The 21,438-nt window shown below is 34.1% G+C and overlaps 1 protein-coding gene across 2 annotated transcripts; it reads right to left on the bottom strand.

Annotated features, from left to right (window-relative positions):
• Positions 1–953: 953 nt before the first annotated feature.
• Positions 954–21,225, bottom strand: LOC100377067 (uncharacterized). Of its 2 annotated transcripts, XM_085493456.1 has the most exons (17): positions 21,045–21,225; positions 18,813–20,172; positions 17,795–17,991; positions 17,386–17,492; positions 14,846–15,009; positions 9,772–9,999; positions 9,356–9,460; positions 8,435–8,488; positions 7,182–7,335; positions 6,211–6,529; positions 5,191–5,433; positions 4,215–4,372; positions 3,768–3,908; positions 3,554–3,635; positions 3,148–3,314; positions 2,927–3,014; positions 954–2,715 (listed from the first exon to the last, which is right to left on the bottom strand). In XM_085493456.1, exons 2-17 carry the CDS (start codon positions 20,161–20,163, stop codon positions 2,575–2,577), a joined length of 3,699 nt encoding a protein of 1,232 aa, XP_085349582.1. In that variant the 5' UTR covers positions 20,164–20,172; positions 21,045–21,225; the 3' UTR covers positions 954–2,574. The 2 variants fall into 2 exon arrangements, with proteins under 2 accessions (XP_085349582.1, XP_085349583.1); XM_085493457.1 differs by lacking the exon at positions 8,435–8,488.
• Positions 21,226–21,438: the final 213 nt, after the last annotated feature.

The following is a 21,438-nucleotide window of genomic DNA, read 5'->3' as shown; positions in this document are numbered from 1 at the left end:
TTCTCTTGTCACATGCTTCCATTATAGCACTAGTTACAATCCTAGTCTGCAACAGTGCTTGAGACATTACATAAATTAGATAACATTTATACAACATACAAGACATGGATACCTAAAGTAATTTATAAACTGTTAATTTATGCAAATATTTGTAATCAGTAAACAAAACATGTAACCCTAAACTAAGCATGTACATGGCTTATCCAAGAGCACCTATGTACCAAGAGATTGAGATATTGGTGGAAAATAATATTCACAGATTGCAACAATAAATTAATCAAGTATATGCATTATCCTAGACCACTTGTGTATCAATTTCATTGAAATCTTGCGAGGGAAAAAGTGAGGCGGCTTAATATTGGCTAATTAATATGCAAATTAGGTCATTAATATGCACAAATTTCAATCAAAAACTAATCAGGTCTGTGCATTATTCAAAAGCATCTATATACAAAATTTCATTGAAATCTGTTAAATGATACTTGAAATTTTCTAATTAATATGCAAATTAAGTATATAATATTCAACCAGAAACTAATCCCAGAGCATGTGCTTCGCACATGGGAGTCAAAAACAGTACGAATCAACTATTCAGGATGTCTGCAAATTGCTTATCTTTTTGATTATGCTAATTATAACTGTCGTTACTGTACAGTACTTGACAAACAAGACAACTGCTGTGAAAAAATGCATTTTAGTATAGCGGAATATATGGGATGTAATGTTTAACTTTCAAAAATCAAATTTCTGTTTTCCACAGCTTCTCAAGAACAGTACAAGGCCTTAAAATTTTAAATTATATTAAAACATTTCTTGAGACATTGGCAATTGATGTTGATGTTTAGACAGTTGTGCTAAAATACCTTTGATGGAGGTAGTGTGGATGGTCTTAATTCATGCCACCCAAAAAAAGTACACATATTGCCCCACTCACACAAGGTCAGAAGTTCAACTTTGTTTTAAAAAACGTTTTATTGTAGAAATATGCATAGATACTTGTCATGGTTGTCGATAATTAAAGCGGGAGGGTCGTCACCTGTGCATGCGCGGGAATTGAGCGAGGATAACAACACACACTAACATTGCAAAGGCTCATGAGTAGACGCTTGTTTGTAAACAATGACACGCTATGGCCATCTCACGCATGCACAGGTGACGACTCCGCTGTTTTAAATACAATGGCAAAAGCTGAAATATACAACATATCGTGGTTATACAAGTTATTTTTGTAAATATATGTAATTATGTAAATAAATGGAAGCAGAATAAGTAGCAGGACACATACAATGTATTCAATAATACTGTATGACACTACTGAGACTTGATATAAATGGAATGTAAGTAAATGCATACATTGGTATAATATGGCACAGAGAAATATGGTACTATATACATATAGGCTGTTGCACTGTTACGTGCAGTGACTGATTGACAAGAATTTGTGTATGGACAAAGTCTGATGTTCTGTTATATTTGAAAAAAAGGATTGTAGTTTTAAGTTTTTATACTGAAAGGAGTTAAGAGTGTACAATCACGGAAAACACAGATCTTTAATGGCAACTTAAATTGATAGTTTGCTTTTAATGACAAATGGAAATACAAAATTCTAACAAGACTGCGATTTCCATCAATCAAATCACATGATGTGATTGATTGAGAGAATTTTGTATGGATTTGTATAGTGAACATCATTTGGGATATTGGAAGAAAATATACAAAATTCTAACAAGACTGCCATTTCCATCAATCAGATCACATGATGTGATTGATTGAGAGAATTTTGTATGGATTTGTATAGTGAACATCATTTGGGATATTGGAAGAAAATATACATACACTGCAGTAAATCTGCAGTTTGAATTGCAGCTAGCTGCATTAGTGTAATCTAGGTGATTATATATTGATTATATCCCCACTGATATTAAAAATAACGGTACCATTGATAACAACATACATGCACCACAGTAATTGCAGCCAGATTGGAAGCTGGTTATATTACACAAACCTTGAAGATTTGGTCACATTTTGGAGTGTTCACTCAGCTTAGTGCCCTGTGACAGTTAAAATTCTGTATAAGGTGCCTATTTTGTGATAATTCTGACATGCTGATGAATTTGTATACAAGTAATGCTGAGCGAAAATGGATTAACAGCAAATCAACAAAAATAAAATCAAGTGAAAACAAATATCTTTATATTTTGCATGCCACTGAAACAAATCACAAAGTGAACACATTGTCAGCAAAATTCAATTCCAACTACAATCAAGCCTGAAATAGTCAAATCAATTGTTTAAAGGCCAAGCTGTCAGCACCACATGCTGAGATGATCTACTTTTTGATATCATCCATCAGTCAAAATTCTCTGATAACAAATGTTCATCTAACTCTACTAGCCTTTTGACATTGTATTATATTTACAATTAATTATTACACAAACATATTTACAACTGAATGGAAGATCTATTTTCATATACAATTTTAGTAAGTATGTTATATAAAAACACACACACACAAACACACATACACTCACACAAAAATTTATACATATTGTTTGATTATTTCAATATGATGTTTTAATTTTCTCCTTGCTTTATCGTATGCATCGGTATTGTTTTGCCATGGGAATCATCCGGTGGTTTCAGTAACGGTGTCATTAAATCCCATATTCGAAGATTGCCATCATCGCTACAACTTACAAGATGGTCTTCACTTATCTAATAAATTAGCAAATAATAAAATGTATGATAGTGAAATTCAGAACTTATGTATAATCAGGTGGATTGGAGACTGAATTTGTACAAAAGTAAGAAAAGACAGTGTGACGGTTGGTTTCAAGCATGTTTGACTTAAATGCAATGTTACAATTTATGAAAACACAGTCGAAATTCACTAAGACTACAAAAAGTGGCTACATTACTCCCCTACCTTAACATCTCTGACAGGTCCTTTATGGCCATGTAGCTGTCGCACACAAGTCATAGTATTCAAATCCCACTCCTTCACTATAGAGTCACTGAAAACAATAACAACATATTATTGACACCTAAACTCATAAATGTATAACATTAACACAAACAAACAGAATTTGTTTGAAATAAAGGTCGTCAACATGATATATATGAGTAGTAGAAATGCTCAATACTTACTGAGAGGCAGTCATGAATCGTGTGCCAGAAGGTCCCATGGGTAAAAAGTGTATTTTATTTATACTACTTTCATGTAATTTTACTCCAGCTTCATTTTCACCTGTCTCTATATTCCAGAAGAATACATTACCATTGAATGTACCACTTAAAACTAGATCACCTTGTACCTAAATCAAAATGTACATCACATTAGTGTAAATGTTACAACCATTGTCACTGATAGGCATTAGATGCATGTTCTAAGATACTACCTAATCAGTATTGTCACATGTATAAACAAAATAGGGCCATCAGTATGTTTATCAGAATTCAAAATAAAAAAACATGGAAATGTCATCTCCGAGAATGAGTCCGGAAGGACAAGCGAGACGTTCTGGGAGAACACCGATTCACATCTATGACTTACCTCAAGAGCAGTGATTGGCTGTTTATGTCCTGTTAATGTAATCAAGCACTCACCAGTAAATACATTGGTTACTCGAATTGTTCTGAAGATAAGTAGTGAATGCAATATTAATATTTATGCAAGCCAAACCAAATACAAAACTGTATGGTTCATACAAGAGACTTACAAGATATTAACAACCTCTATGGTACAGGTATCAGTAACAAGAACTTACCTGTCTGTAGATCCACTGACAACAATGGTACCATCAAATGAGATGCAAGTTACAGCATCGGTGTGACCTTCTAATACGTTTGTACAGGAATAATTTTCCAAGGACCATACTCTAACTGTTGTATCATGGGATGCTGAGACTCTGCAAAATAAAATGAATATCATAAAACTTTCACATCCATATTGTAAAAAAAATGCAAAAATTGGTAATAAGAATATTTCTGTCACAAGAGATAAAGAGCAGGTAGTTTCATAGTAAATGTGAGCTCTGAGATCATTCCTAGTTTTATTGGGACCATTAAGTGATATATTTTTGTTATGCATAAGTGTGAATCAGGGGAAATGTTTGATGATTTGCCCCATGACCTGTTACAGCACACTATTATCAGTTTTTAAAATAGAGCAAATATGGTATTAAATACAAAATGTACTAAAAGAGGGTACTTACAAGATTTTGCTGTTAAACTTGATATCCGAAACTGATCCTTTATGACCAGTTAATACAGCCAATCTATTAAATTTAATAATATCCCACACCATGATTGTCATATCCCAGGAACCAGATATTATTCTTTCAGTATCAAACTGAATACACAATACACCACCCTGAAAAACAAAGACATACATGTAATATTGGTTGATGTTAAAGACCCTGTCATTTCCCAGATTAAGTATGAAACAAACTGACTTAACATTCAATGAAAAACACCTGTAGAGGGAACAGGATAAGCAACACATAACATGTGCATGTACATCCTCATTATCAATCTCACTTATAAATATGTAAGCCGTTGCAATACCTGTAACTGGTAAATGGTAGTAGGTAATCATAGTCCTTAACAAATATTAAATATAATCAGACATTTTGAACAAAGTATCCTGAGGATATTGTTGGCTAGTTGTTCAAAATAAATGAGCGACCACAATAATTAAACAGATTATTTTCAATGACATAGTTCCCGTCCAGTTTTATAGTAACAGTGTGAAAAACATTGATTATCAGTATAATTGAATGTTGGGAGAGTATTCAGCATAACATGCTTACATCCACTAAGTGAAGAGCCGAAGTATGTCTGAAAATGGTAAACCAACATGGCCACATGTTTTGAATCAAATTACAAAGCAAATTCACAAAATTCTATTTTGAATCAGATAGCGAAAAAAATTGATGTGCATCAGTTACCTACCATGACATGTGGGTGTTTTTTTTGCCTAAAAGAGCCATCAGTTAGTCAAAGGTCAACAGAAAAAAAAAGTAATTGTATCTCCCATTATGATTTGCTATTTTGCCAACCAACTGTAGCAGAAATAATGACAGGTAGACAAACTAGGATCAATTTATCAAGCTTTATTCACCATCCCCCAAATAGGCATTATCATTACATGTAATATCAACAAAATATATACGAAAATGTGAATGTTACCTTATGTCCATACATCTTTCTTATACTACGACCACTCCTGATGTCCCATACTCTGATAGTTCTATCAAGTGACCCACTAATAATACGTCTATTATCAAATGCTAAGCAATGAACAGCATCCATATGCCCTTGAAGTTTCCTCACTCTTTTCACTCCCTTCACCAAACCAGCAAATTTAGTATGTTTGATGGTTCTGCCATCTTCTTTTCTCCATTCCAATCGTTGATTAGACATGGACTTGCCCTTAAAAAATGCAAAGTATTAGTTAACGACAGAAATTCTAACAATAAGTTAAATTATTATACATCTGACACCAAAAACAATAGAATGTACCCATCCATAAAACACTGCGAACGTTTTGAATGTATTATGGACACAAGTGAATGTCACGTTTACGACACATTTAAACACTTTCCTTTATTTACTTCATACACAAAAAGATCTAGTATCAATGTGTGGTGGAAATAAATTCTTGTCACAGAACACAAATGTTTCTTTGTTGCCATTTTGAACTATTACCGGTATGTCTCAATAAACTATTACTATAAGCAGAAAAAAAATGTATAATAATTAGGTTATCACGAGAATACCGCAAAGTTACAAGCAATCAGGAAGTATGAGAATGCATTGACCTCCACTATTGCCTTTGTGCATTCTATGGGGTACTCTTGTAATACCTTATATTACTAGTAACCTTATTACTTAAAAGCCATAAGCCATTTTCCCTGTAAATTCTGTAAACTATGACGCATTTCAGCTTGATGAAACCATGTTTGAACACTTTCTTTTGTTTACTGAAGTGCTATAAAGAGTGATGAAAATAAAATATTTGCATAGTACAAAACATTTTTTGTTTGACATTTCAAGCAGTTATATATAATAAGGTTATAACGAGAATACAGTACAGCATGCGCTCAGACAGTACATGGTTGTATCAACCTCCACTACATGTTGGATACAGTTGCCATAATTTGAGGTATTCTCGTGATGATCTCACAATGACTGGGTAAATATGCTTACTAGCAAATCAACAGCTTGGTAAAGTTCTGGTCGTATATCTAGAGCCATATCTTCCTCGTCTTCATCTTTAATTTTGCGGCGCAATCGTTTATTCTGTCTGGTTGCTGGCTTGCTATCTATGAGTTTCTCCTCTGAAGGTATGTCTGGTAGTATTTCTTCTACTCTATCAGGTGACTTGGGACTTTGTAATGATTTCCTGTGAGTGGAGGCTCTGGATTTTCTCTCTCTGGTACTTGTACGCCTATCAGAGTATATGGTGGTTCTACGACTATATAAAGTTCTACGACTAGCTTGACTCGCAAGGTGCTGAGGAAAAGGACTGGAAACAAAAATAGTATGTACAGCTAACATGACAACTACTTTTGGAAAAAAACATTCATCAACATGTCATTGTAAATGACATAGTCCCCAATCAATAACTTGAGTGCATTTGATATTTTAAAATCATATGAAGCCGCTGCGATTAAGTGGGACATAGTGAAAAAACAAAATAGACACTAGACTGCCATCTTGAATTGGATTTTGAACAAATAACATAAAAATATGTATTTAACATAGCACCAAGTTTAACTGCAATCAACCCACTCATCTCAAATTAGTATAGTATTATAAATAAGAAAAAATGTCAATTTTGTTTGAGGATGTATTCTATTTTGTATTGTTTTTGTACCAAGTTTGAATGAAATTAGTGAATGAATGAATGTTCCAGATGGATGGACGAACAAATGCCTGTTTTCCCGACTTCATTCGAACCAGAACCAAAAATGCCCATTTTCCGACTTCGTTCGAACTAGAACTATAACAGTTCCATTACAGATACGATGTGGCTGACGAAAAATAACACCTAAATAACCAATCAGTTGACAGGTGTTAGTTAATGGTACATACATTTCATTTCAATCAAGTATGTTTGACCAAAGATTTTATTGGTCAAAAAATCTGTAATATGCAAGGTAGAAATGTTTTTATACCTGTCTTCATCCATAAAAATCTCGGTCTCTGAATCTGATGAGTCATTATTGGCTGTCTGCGGTAAAGCTTGCATGTCTGTCACATAACGTCCTTCTGATGCTTCCCGGCTTATGCTGGCTGATACATGAATAACTTGCTGCAAAGGGATATCAACTACAATAAAAACAAAACGTGATTCAGAGAAACCATCAAATAAGAATATTAATGCATCTGGAACACCTATTAGCAAAATAGAGGATACCCGGTAGTCTATGGTTCAACAAACATGTATCGTACAGTATACCACTAACATGTGCTAATATTGTGCCCACACATCTTAAAAACTATTACTAGAAAATAAATATGGAGCAGTATTTTTCCATAACACATGGAGAGATATGTACATGTTTTTTTTTTAAAAGCATAATGAATAGTGATGCTATTACTAATAATTTAAGTAACAAACATTTATGATTATGATTATGATTATTTAATATACAGCCTGACAAATGCTCAGACTCTTTTTATCCAATTTATAAGTGAAGATTATAAGTGCTATCATATGATTGGTATAATTCTTCAACAGCCAAAATAAGTTTTTCATTTGAACTTCTGTTAGAGATGTGCTTGCAGCAGAATTAATTACTCACAAATTATTATATTATGTGATAGCAAAAATGTTTATGTGCTAAATTATGTGAACAGCTGAAAATACACAATACCTACATGTACTAGTTATGTTTCAAAATAAGCTTTCACTGATTGTGTGTTTAGTTGGTTAAGACATGAATAAGATTTAATATATGACTACTGGTAGTTTCAAAAATTCATCTGTTACTGTAATTATCTGAAGCAGAGAATGCCATCAATAAAACAAAACAGGGAATAAATTCAAAATAATGCGGCAATAATTTGTAAAGAGATTATTTAGGAGTCCAATACTTTGTGCTTGTAAAATGTTTCTATTTCAAGTTAACATTTACTATACCTATTGTAGTATAGTTTTTACATTTCTAGTGTAGAATTGAGCATAGACCACATACAAACGTGTACATGTATATGGTAAATAAAGAACTACCTTTGATCATTTCCCTACCAACCAACACAGTAACACACAATCTATGTTATCATAATACATGTATGTTAGATGAACAAACAAAGTTGAAAAAAATATTATTAATCAGGGTTACATTGGGTTACAAAATGAATAGAAATTACTGACATAAAACATAAATGGGTTATTTTATTATTTTTGACTTTTCATCATACTAACCCACTTCGGTGCTTTTCTTGGTTTGCTCAGACTTGTCTGAACTTGTATGACTATCTGCTAGAGAAAAAGATAGATTACAGAGAGAAGAAGAAAGGGGAAATGTATTAACACATTCCTGGCCAAATGATCCAAAATGACCCGAAACATATAATTGGGATTGTGATGTTTTGGCTATCAATGTGTTAATACAATGCAAGCAAGCTTGTTAATTATCAGTTATATATAGTAAAAGAAGAAAATAATAAAAGATATTATTATACATCTGTCACCGTAATTTTGAGGTATTTTACGGGGTATTTTTATCCTACCATGTTAGGAAATGGGAATTCCAAATATGGAATGATTGCGCGCGTAAGCGTCCTCTAATAATAAAAACAAACATGGCTGCCACCAGAGTTTGACTGGACTCCACACAAAGAAGTTAGCTGTTCTATTCTAAACACTTTGAATTTCGGCATTCCCACGGTGTATCCTTGGAAGGAAAAGATGTATAATAATAAGGTTATTACGAGAATACCTCAAAGTATGCACTCAGACAGTACGCAGCGCATCGACATCCGCTGCGCGTCGGTCGACACTCCAGCTGTACTGTCTCCGTGCATACTTCGAAGTATTCTCGTAATAACCTTATAATATAAACAGTATTAATTTTAAGTAGAAAATAAAAGTTGCTGCTGACGATACTGAAAATATGAGTAAACATCCATGCATAATTACTTATTTATAAATAGAAGTTGCAGAACTGCAGGAATCTTAAAAAACCAACAGATAATATAGGTTAAAGTAAAACGCAATTTAAAAAAAAAAAACACACCTTTAAAATAAAAGTTAGGAATTATGCAAAGGTTGAGAAGCAACAACAACTTTCAGTCATGTACAGAGTTATAAAATAAATTGTTGAGTTGTATATGTTATACGTACCATCACTGGAAATAGTTGATAGTGCAGAAGATGCTGGTTTCAAGGCTACGTCTTCTAGTCGAAAACCTAGCAGTTTTTTTGGTCTTCTTGTTTCAGACAGCTCTCCTATTGGAAAGGTAGAATATAATAATAGCAGTTTTTCACATTATAAAATGATTTTATTTATATTATAGCACATGCATGTTATACTGTATGTAAATTACAGAAGTGTTTTGTGGTCAAAATGATTAATATTTTACGAATTCAATTGTTAGTTTATATGAGCTTCTATTGGAGATGTGCTTCTAATAGAGCAAATACAAATTTGGCCTCATGACATTTACAAGAAGCAGACCATAAGTGTGGCTGTTACACTTAAAACAGCCTGGCTACTCATGTTATTGTGTCATCATGTGATGTAAAGTTGTACATCTTACCTCCATAGCCATGGTTATTTGGTCCATAGTCATTATATTGCATGCCAGCTACAGCTCCATGGTCATCATATTGATTGGTAGCTCCATTTTGATCAAGATAACGATATGAATGTTTAGCATGATATGTTACTTGTAACAATTCCTGATAAGCTAATCTCCAATCAATAGAATAATCTCTTTTAAATTCCTGCACCAATTTAGCAACATCCTCAACACCTTCTCTGGCACCTGAATTTGAAATTGAAGCAAATTTAGTAAATTAGTACAAGGTAATACAAATGGTGACTGCAACAAAACTTGTACTGGACCTCTAAAAATTACAGATCCTGGTACTTGCTGGAGGTGGGGGAAATACTATTGCTTTATAACAGCATTAATTTCAAATATTATTATTTATTTTTTGCCATATTTAACAATTTTAAAAACTGCATATTTTAGTGGGTGGGTGGGGTAATCGAGAAACTCTTATTGTTTTATAGTAAATTGTTAATTTTTACCCCAGAAAGCACCAGGATGTATGACATTTTGATGGAAAAATTAACATTTACCGGTATATAAACATCTCTATATATAATAGTTGTATATTATATATAGAGATATTGACTTCATTCTTGAATTAGCTGCACCATACACATTGTAATAATTGAGAATTTAAAAAAAAAAAGTGTAGGGACAGATAATAATATCTACATGATAAATTAGCAAGGATACTGATTAGCAAGGATACTGATTAGCTAAATTAGCTCCATAACATGACAGCTAAAATGACATATCATTGTCAGGGTTGAATATAAAAGTTTAGACTAGATTAGACCATCATGAACATTTTTTTCTGTTTCTTGTTTTTCCCACCTGCCAAAAAATGTGTGCCAAAATATTTTTTAGGTAAAAATACAAAATTACAAGTGTCAGTTTCTAGCTAATGGCATCGGGTTAGGCATAATCAACAGCAATAATGCCTCTTATTTCAATCAATGTGTTAGTTGAATTACAATTTCAAAAAAATTATTTTCATGGCCTTATGAAAATAAGATATACAATACCTAATTTCTTTTGCAGAAAAAGACTTTACCTCAACCTTTGTGGTTAATTTGCTAAAGGCAGTTAAACATACAGTCACAAAGAAATGAAAATAGTGATTAGAGTATGAATAGACTAGGACTTTAAAAATTAATGCAAAAATCAATCACCTGCGTGAATATATTCTATTCAAGTAATGTCTTAATGTATAAAATCAATATGTGTATTGAAAGGGTTTCAATAGCACCAGTACATTGTATTGAATTCCTAATCCTTCAGGAAAACTCGCACAATTAATCTTCCCTATGCTCCTGGGATTGCTAATCTGCGAAATGATTAAAATGAAATCACTTAAGGTAGCGAGAAGGGTTTTGTGACATTTTCGAATAAAACATTCTCTGTCTGTTGTCTCGTTCAGAACAGTAATTTAGCTTATATATTTCAAAAGACTAACAATAGAGGTACAAGTTCACACAAACTGGACAGTCGTTGTTTACATAATTATCACGTGACATCAAAAATGGCGAACCTTGTAAAAATCCGCGATTGCGAGAGCACACTGCGGAATTTCCTGGTGAAATTTACGTCATGCATTGTCCGTAATCATGTGCATTGAAATGTGTCCCCGGTAATCAAAAGACCTATTATTCTGATTTCTATGCAGGTTTGTTTTTTTGTCCTCAAATTGTTTCATACTTGGCACCTTTAACAGACTATTATTCTGTGACAAAGCATTTTCTTTAAAAACCCAGACATATTTCGCACCATCATTATCTTTTGAACGATAACTGCAAGATTGAATGTCCTAGTCCGAACGTGCTTGATTTGGCGGCGGCCCCAATGAGTCGTACTCAATCAAAACTTCAACTCGAGAAAAACGCGAAAAACAGTTTTGGTTAATAAAACACTGTAGATTTGCTGCATTATTATAAATATACACTAAAAATGGCCAAACATATTAACCACTGATATCATAGAACTCATAACGAGTGTCAGATCATGAATAATTTCAAGCTCGAGCGTGAAAAATGAAGAAAACTGCTGGCATTTGAGTCCGTACTGCAGGATCGTTCGGGTTTCCATTGTTATGCAAACGAACAACGTGGAATAATCCTCTGACAAACATTACTGTCCCACTGTACACGCTGACAGTTTACAAACAAGCTAATCCTTCAAGTCTCTCTGATAAGAGATCTAATAAAACGGTTTTCTTGGTAAAACAAAATGGCTGATGTTTTAAAAAAAAATTGCTGTTTCAGACACTGAGTGGCAGATTTTTTTTTGCCTCGTCTTTCTTTCTTTTCTTCGCCATTGCGTTAGAAAAAATAGTATTAGTAAAATTGATTTGGAAAATAAAACGATTTAAAAGAAAGTTGCGCAAAGTTACAGTACCTATTTCGCACAACCTCCCGCCCGCTTCCGAATTCCAAACACCTTTTTCTCTCGCTTTTGCGACTGCTTGTTGAATTCGACCAGACAATTTCCGCGTAAACCCCGAAATATCACCGCCCACCTGCTCGCTCGCGTGCATTTAAAATTCGGACTAATAGAAAAATTTCTGAGGTTCACGTTGTCTTCGAATTGTCTTTCTGGTTTTTATGAATGTTGAACAGCTGACAAAAGTTCAAATATTTTTTGTTTTAATTATCTATAATTATATGCACGCAATCTGATCCTTGACCTCGATTTGGCTTGGAGTTGGACTGAATATTTGTAATATTCTGACGTGAAATACAAAATGTATTTCAACACAAGTACGACATGGTTGTCTGGGTTTTCTTTCCTGATTGTTGGGTCTTCGCAATGTGTTTTGTATAATTATTGTTGTTTTCCCCCCGAGGCGAAGACAAGCTGAAGGACCATGAAGCTAAATGGCAGTTCCATGCATGGGCTGAGTGAAAGGAAATATTTTTAAGCCTAAAATAAAACCTAATATTACACCTCTTTGTTTATTTGTTAATTTTACATGGGCTTTTCATGACAGTATGTCTGTAAATATCTAGAAAAATCTCGTCTTTCGTTGATAATTTCGATTGTTTGGAATGTCTGTCGACCGTGTCCCAATAATTTGTTTGGAATGTCGATCCCAGTTGGTTTCTCCATACTGAGTTTAGGAAGGGCGTCGATCAACACAATCATCCGAGACAAGACAAACTTGACCGCAATTCATGGGGATCATGTTTGTAATTTGTGGGCTGAAACCCCAAATAATTAAAAAAGTATTATTATTATAATATATATTTTATTTTACATCGCAAACCTACAACAGAGCTAGAGTTGTTCGCGGTGAAGACGATGCAATTTCAACTAGCCATTTCTTACCTTGAAATAAAAAAAAATAAAAATTCGAAGAGCATCGAGGAAAATATTAAAAATCATTCTTATCAAGCGCTTGCTTTATTTTATTCGAATCCATAAAATTCACAAGTTTTTTTTTGACATTTGTTGGCAACTTCCGCGCTAAAAAAGATTGAAAATGTGAGCGTGGTTCTTTTGCGAGTTCCTATTTATAATACGGACAAATATGTTTCTGTGACCCAGGTCGTGCATCGATCATGTGAGTTTCAGCCAATCAGTGATATTGTAACAAAGCATATTTGACGCTAATTGAAGGGTCGTCGTACCATCCAATTTCCGGTGTCGATTCACATAGTGTTTTTGTGCTGTGACAGGCTTCAAAATTATTTGCTGAAAAACATCGGTATATTTTGACAACCGGATGGAATTTGACCCCAGTTCAAAAAGAAAATACTAGACTGAGATACATTAGAGTCCATGGTGAATCAGTTTTCACTGCAAGTTGGGAAATAAAGTAAACCAGAGTAGGGTCGATGATTTTAAGCCCTGGGGGACTTCCATGTGAATCCTGAGTTTCGAATTGTTCATCGACTGGCCACCAAATATTTATGGCTATAACTAAATTTGACACGTTTTTTTTTAAGCCCAATAAATTATTCATACATGTTAAGCTCTATTCGATTTGTTTAGGGCATGTGGCCGTTTTTAGCCAAAAATATTTTTTTGTGGGAACACTTTTACGGTATGTATACGGTATAGACTGAACTCATTCTGAATCAATGATCGTGACTTATTTTTGAAAATTGAATGTCAAATTTTACCGGACCGACCGACGTGGATTTGGTATCCTTATTTTTTAAATTAATCATTAACATTTCCTTGTTTCTCTGCTCTGTCAAAATGAGTTACCCATGCTTTTTTCACGTAACTGTCTCATTAAAATAATATAAAATATTACATCCAGAACAAGCACCCAAAACACGTAACAAGAGGTCCAGTTGCTTTCACGATACAAGTGTCATACAACTATGAGATTTAAAGTGTCGTTCAGAATGTTCACACTTTACTATCAAAACCACCATTTGGACCACTCACGTGCCAGTGATCAGTGTTTGGGCGAGCGGTCGGTTGTTTCAATAAGTGAGCGAGCGAAAAAAAAAACGCGATTAAAATACGGTCAGTATCCGGTCGGACAAGACCGCGTGGTCGGAAATTAAGGGATAAGCGGTAGATGTAAAAGCGGAAGGTTGGGCGAAATGAGTACTGTATGCCCAGACTGTATGACCATGTTTCTCCAACCATGTAGTACGTCCATGCTCCGACGAAGTCTCGACTGACAATAATGCTGACAATGGACGTTAGATAAACACGCATTGTTTGCGACGGAAAGCTTATCACCCGTTATATCAGAATCGTCAACAACAGAGTATACAGATAAGATGTTATCATTTAAACCCTTCCAAAGATAAACATTATGCAAATATCCACGAAACGGCAGTTGTAGTCTTTTCTGCTAGCGCTTTAAAACACTAATTTAAGCAACGTTATTTTACAATTTCGATCTTTTGTAAACCTGGGATGATGTATCAAGGTCTAGAGTAACCGTTTAATCAATTTTTGAAAAATCAAGAAAAAAGTGAAAATTTCCCTTCCCGCTACCTTAATAAAAGTATTTAATTTGAGCTGAACTTATCCCCTGGCATACTTATATCTCTTGAAACTATGCAGCGCAAATATTGAAAATTAACAATCTTACCCATTTCTTCACATTTTACCAGCCACAGCTCATCTTGTGCTGTGATATAGCGCCATCTGCGGCATACCTGTGAAACTATGCTGATTTCTGGTGGTGATAAGTATGTGAAGACCTTTAGCATTATCTTATCTGGAACACTGTCTATACTGTTACGATCTCTTAACCTTTAAAAAAAAAATAAACATGAATTATTAAATTGAAATGTAAAATACTGTGGAATACTATATTTTCGCTGGAATTAATTTTCGCTGAAAAGGCTTTTTGGGCGTTTTGTACATGGAATTTATTTTCACTGATTTTTTGATGAGTTTAATTTGAAATATAGGAAAAAAAGTATATGTATTCGCTGGATTTTATTTTCACGGAAGCATCCTTTCAGCGAAAATAAATTCCAAGCGAAAATAAAGTATTCTACAGTACATCATTATGTGTAAATTATAGAAGAAAATGACAATCATCACAAATGGCGTTGCTAGTCTGCAATAGACCATTTTCCGTACACTGCGAGAATCACGCGTTATGCGTGAAATCGAAGGTAAAAACAGGACAAACAAAGGTCATAGCGTCGTAGTCGCATCAAACATCGCGTGGGATTCGACAAACGCGAAAGTATTTTGGGCAATATTCCTCTGTCGAAGATCGGCCGGTTGGTGTGAGCTACGAAATAAGGAAATTGGAGTTCAAAATCAAATCGTTCGATTTTTGCTGCAGACGTTCGACGCGCGTCTTTCATGCATCTCGCGAGATCTCGCAATTGTACGGAAAATCACCTATTGACATGACCATGATTTTCAAAATCCACTGTAGTATTACGGTAGTTTTGTTTTATTCAAGCACAGGCAGACAACAATATTAGTATTAATAAACCCTGTGAATGTCAACATTTTTATAATTTCTAAATTACTTTCGAAATAAATGAGCATAATTTCTAATTAGCTACATATCTTGATCAATATTTAAAAAAACAAATATTCAGGTTTATTTTGTGAAAAGTGGACTTTGGCCTTAAAGATGGATATTTTGGACATTTATTTTATAAGGCAAAAATCAACTGAGTTTTAGAAAACGGCAACAAAAATTAGGGTTCCAATCTTTTAATTGAAGAGTTTAATTAATTCAGATTTTGACACTTTTTCAGCTATAAATAGCCAACAGAGTGAGACATAATGCTATGAAAAAATAACAAATACTGTTTCCATAAACACGCACTGTAGGCAATTGCCCAGCAATATAGTGAGAAGATTCCTGACGAAATGTCCTTAGTTGTTCATAAAATGAATGCTACCTTACTAATACTATGCTACATTACTAATTGATACTACCTGTATAACAGGGCTTTTACTTTGCAATTGTGAGGGCACTAATTTTTCAGGCAAAACATTCTGAAAATACCTTGGTCTCATTGAAACTGTGTAGCGAACATTTAAGAGCACCAAGACAGTCAGGTAGGGCATCAAGGCAATTGCCCTTCTTGGCCTCTATGAATTTCGAGCCCTGCTATATGATACTTTACTAATACTATGCAAATTACTGTAGAATACTTTATTTTTGCTTGGAATTTATCTTCGCTATTTTCGCTGAAGGGATGATTCCGTGAAAATAAAATCCAGCGAATATACTTTCTTTCTTATATTTCACATTAAACTCATCAAAAACCAGTGAAAATAAATTCGAAGCAAAACGCCCAAAAAGCCTTTTCAGCGAAAATTAATTCTAGCGAAAATAAAGTATTCCACAGTAGTGCCTGGTTTTACAGTTAGCATTCAATTGTTAGTTCATTTATGAAATCACAGACAAAAAAATAGAACTACGCTAAGTTTATTCGTAGTAGTTTCTACTTGTATAATTTCACTGCATTATAATCACTGTGCACATTTACAATAAAATTCTTTCAAACTAGTGTGTCTAAACAGTAAGAGCAACTGTGAATATAAGAAAACAGGTGCATAAAACCAAACGTGTATATCAGACAGAAAAAGATGCAGGCAGGTGACATTTCCAGGATACATACCACCAATGTGACTTTTGGACCCTAAATAAGGCATTCAGAAAATGAAAAAGGGAATTACCTCAAGCATGCAGAAATAAAGGAGCAAACGTCTCAGACAAAATTGAAACCTTATGCATTATTAACACCTAGAGCACATACACAAGTGATTTTCATAATAACTTTTAAAAGAAAAGGATTACATATGCAGTAGTAAAGTTTTACAATTAAACTGTATGTGTAAGTACGGTAGTACTTCACCACTTTACTATGGCTGACTTAGTCGTGACACCTGGCAGGATGAAGTCTGCAGTTTACTTTGTCAAACAACAGTCAAAGTTGAATTGCTTTTGAATAAAGCATTCATCGTATCCAGGCACTGAAGTGTTGGAGTAAAAAATTGTTTATACTTGAACTGTTCCCCATTTGATTTCCAAATTCCAATACACTTCCCATAGCAATAACATGTAACAGGTTTTAACAATGAAAACCATTCTTACTCATAATAGGAGCAGTGAAAATAAAACTGTATCTTGATGAGCAATTTATTTACCTCTGTAGAAGGCATTGTGCAAAGAATTTAATCAATTCTTCATCACAAAGTTTGATGACTTCCACCAGTAAATCACCTCGTTCATGGTCTTCCCATTCAAACATCCACTATTACAAGAGAACACAGAAGACATTTAGAAATCAAACCAATGGTTCTTTTAGCATGAAGTGTAGGTCCAATGTCAAAGTAATCATCAAAACAATAAATTCTTTGTTATACTCAAACTTTTGAACAGCAAAGATCTTGATGGTAATCCTAATAGAACTATTGGTACATATACACTTATAATTTAGTAAACTAACACTGAAAATTAATACATTATCATTTGACAGTGACATCATACACTATAAATAATAGATCAAAACATCCTTAATGCTTTCTTTAAATTATAAAAGTTAATCTAACACACCTCCCACACTTGGTTGAGTTGTGCCTTGAAATACTGTTTAAGTTGACTGTTTTGTGCTCTGATGAGGTGTTTTCCATCTGGTACTTTGCCACCCCACCATCTCTTGTTTTTAAATGTCTTTTGAAAAGGTAAGTGAATATCTTGAATACCATTTGGTTTTTTGATTTGACCACTTCTTAGCGCACCATGCATTAATCCTAAATAAGAATACATGTACATATAAATATACATGCTCATTTATTTACATTACATTAGCCCTCCAAAAAGTGCAGGTCGATCTTTTTTTTCACTTACTGTAGAATACTTTATTTTCGCTTGGAATTTATTTTCGCTATTTTCGCTGAAGGGATGATTCCGTGAAAATAAAATCCAGCGAATATACTTTTTTTCCTATATTTCACATTAAACTCATCAGAAATCAGTGAAAATAAATTCCATACAAAACGCCCAAAAAGCCTTTTCAGCGAAAATTAATTCCAGCGAAAATAAAGTATTCTACAGTATTTTGCCACTGCACAGCACCCTCTATTGACAAAATGATGAAACATGCAAAATGTATGTTCTGTAAAATATTTTAGCAAGAAAATATCTAACCACTCCATTGTAAAAAAACAAAGTTTTACCAGAAACAGTTGATTGTGTTATTAGAACATTGATGAGGGCTTTTCCAGGGAAGTTGAAAGTTACCTGTATGAATCTTGTTTGTGCCTACTGTAAATTTTGAATTTTTATCAATGGCAATACAATAAAAAAAATTATATTTGAAATTATTTGGTTTTGGTTTTATGATTTACCAGTGCCAAAACTATCTGTAACTTATAACTTGGTCAATTTTTTTCCCCAATCTTAGCAAAAGTGTGAAGATAATAAAGTTTATGAAAAGTAACAAAGTTAAGTACCGGCATTGGTGCTTATCTGAAGCTTTGTAGAAAACATGCAGTCAAAGCTAAATATCACAGGGGACAAAGATTTCCTTGTTAGTAGTGGGTAATTTAAGAAATTAAACAGTACTACTCACCCAGCTTTTTAATTTTCTGTTGATCAAAAAAATCTGAAGCATGAAGGTTATTGGCTGAATTAATGTTACTCCGATGATGATGCTGATAGGTTGGACTTTGTCTGAAGATAGATAGTGGTGTTGCTACTAAGCTTGATCTGTGATGTAAAGTTGTCTTAGTAAATGGATTAAATTGTTCATCTACGTCTCCATACAGAAGTGTATCTAAAGGGGATTTTCCTTGTTCAGAAAACAACTGGTTGTCTGGTTTTCCACCATCAAATGACCAATGACGTGTCTTCTCAAACCTATTGCCCAATAACCTACTAGGCATTGTTTTGCATTCTTCAGACCTGCTTAAAATATTACGAGAAACTTTTTCAGGTGTCTTTTGTTGGGTATCTTCAGAACTTGTTGGTCGCGGCAAATTCCCAAGAGTGTTTTCCCTGGACACCTGAGTTATATAACTGTCAAGTTGTGATTTTTTCAACTCACTGGGAGGTCTTGGTGATTGACAACTAAAAGGTAACAGTCGACTGAATGGTCTTGGTGACTGGTGACTCACTGGTCTGGAAGACTGGCGACTATGAGAACGCAAAGACTGACTAGGAGGTCTGGAAGACACAACACCAATTTCACCAAGCTGAGATGGAGTTTTTGTTTGGGTTCCACTTTTTGGAGGCCTTAGTACTGTTTTCTCAGAAACTGTACTGCTTGCTTCCTGCTCACGCAATTCTTTCACACTTTCTACAGCAGTAGCAATAACCTTATCAACAAACTGCTTAGCAAATTTTTCTGTTTGATCAAAGAAGAAGTATTCTTCCTGACTTTTCAGGCTTTCTTGACTTACTACTGCTTCTACTGCATCTTTTAGAATGTTGTCAACATATCCATCAACTAATTTTTCTAGCCTTCTATGCCTCTCAGACTGACTGGTTGCAGTTTGACGCCGCTCCCGTTTGACTTTAGTCGGTTTAACACTTTCTTTTTTATTAACTACAGTCGCATCCTCCCTAGTCTTTTTAAATGGAGTTGTTGGATACCTCCCTCTAACTGCTGTCAGATAATCTCTATGAAAAACAGGTTCCAGGGCAGTAGATAAGTATTCCAACTGATTGTTAGAACATCTATCTGTCAATCCACACAGCAATAATCTTTTTTGCCAGGGCATCCAACTATCAAACCATTCACAAATTTTACGATAAATTTGCAAGTTGTTGAAATATTCCTTAGCATGTTGACCTGCATTGTGAGACGGTCCGACACTGGGTAATGCTATTGCACCACTAAAATTTCCAAATCGTAGTCCCTGTGCTGGTCTGACAGCATTCTCTCTGGTGTCACGGATTGCCAATGGAAGAAATTGGTCCATTCTGGTATTCTAAACAACAATTTAAGAACAAATGAATTAGAATTTATGTGTATGTACAAGGTTATATATTATTATTAATGGTAAATAGGAACAAAAATACAACTATTTCTGCTGTTCTTTGACCTCAGTCTAGCCATGCCAACAAGTCAGATCCGTACTTCACAACAAACTCAAAATTTGTTTGTACTAAGATATAAAATGACCTTCACTTAAAATAAAATGATTGGGTTAAACATGTACTAGTACATGTGAATATCAAAATAATTTCAACATGAACTTGTGAAAGAGAGTTAGGATTCCATAATAATTAAAAAAAGTTTGTTTTTCGTACTCGTAAAAAGTTTGGTTACTAACAATTGTCAGAAATGCCCTGTCCATTGTTATTACTAAACATTTACCACACGAATAATACTGGATTGTTTTACGCTCAGACTAGTCTACTACTAGTCCGAGTTTTGCGTCAACCCGTGCGTAGTAAATTAATCCCCAGGTCACGAAGTGGTATTTGGTCAAGTGTCTTTTACCAGTACAGAGCTCAATATTAACTCCTTTACACTCACAGTATTAGTACTAAAAACAGCCGTGTTTTTTTTTATGACAAGTAAACTAAACTTTATTTCACGCTATAAACCCAATGTATAATCCTGAAGTAGGCCCAACAATGGATCTACAACCAAATAAATCTCCGGGAAGCCATTGTGTATCATTATATTTATTTTAACGCAAGACTTGTGTATACACACAACTATTACAGTGGACATGCAAAAATGTAACATTCCATGCCCATCCCAGTTTCTCAGATCTCCAGGAAGGCAGACGAACTTTCATTTCTCATAGTTTCCACCCAAAAAAATCAGGTGTCTCTTAACATGTGTACTTACAAATATATTCTAAGTAGGAAAATAACAGCTGTAACGTATCATAATGAAATAACTTCGGCAGACTTCAATTCTTGGCTAAATACCAACTCTACACAAACGCTCCCTCACTGTATATTATATCCGCCATGTTGCACTGTTTCACATCTTGCTGTTTGCGTCTGTCTCTACGCAAAAAAAAAAAAAAAAGGTATCCTCGTACGAGAATATATATTTTGTAACTGACATAACAAGCAATCAACCTGTAACGTTATTTGCTCGTTATTTTTGTCCCATTAATTATAAGTGTTAATTACAAATTGTTCAACAATTAACTCAAAATGTCAAATATAATTATATCAATTGTAAGAATGGTATTCGCGCATTTGCACGAGGAACAAGGATTGGTTCTCTGCCA

This window comes from Saccoglossus kowalevskii, chromosome 2 (genome assembly GCF_978046115.1).
Source record: "Saccoglossus kowalevskii chromosome 2, keSacKowa6.1, whole genome shotgun sequence".
NCBI classification, from domain to species: domain Eukaryota; kingdom Metazoa; phylum Hemichordata; class Enteropneusta; family Harrimaniidae; genus Saccoglossus; species Saccoglossus kowalevskii.
The sequence above is the reverse complement of the archived record's forward strand: the minus strand, read 5'-3'. Positions and strand labels throughout refer to the sequence as shown.

Bases quoted from the DNA above. Each gene is read 5' to 3' on its own strand.
- LOC100377067 (XM_085493456.1), bottom strand. From the start codon at position 20,163: ATGGACCAATTTCTTCCATTGGCAATCCGTGACACCAGAGAGAATGCT. The intron at 8,489-9,355 runs GTACGTATAACA...TTTCTCTAGCAG, and splicing joins ATCAACTATTTCCAGTGATG to ATAGTCATACAAGTTCAGAC. The intron at 2,716-2,926 runs GTAGGGGAGTAA...CTAATTTATTAG, and splicing joins GACCTGTCAGAGATGTTAAG to ATAAGTGAAGACCATCTTGT.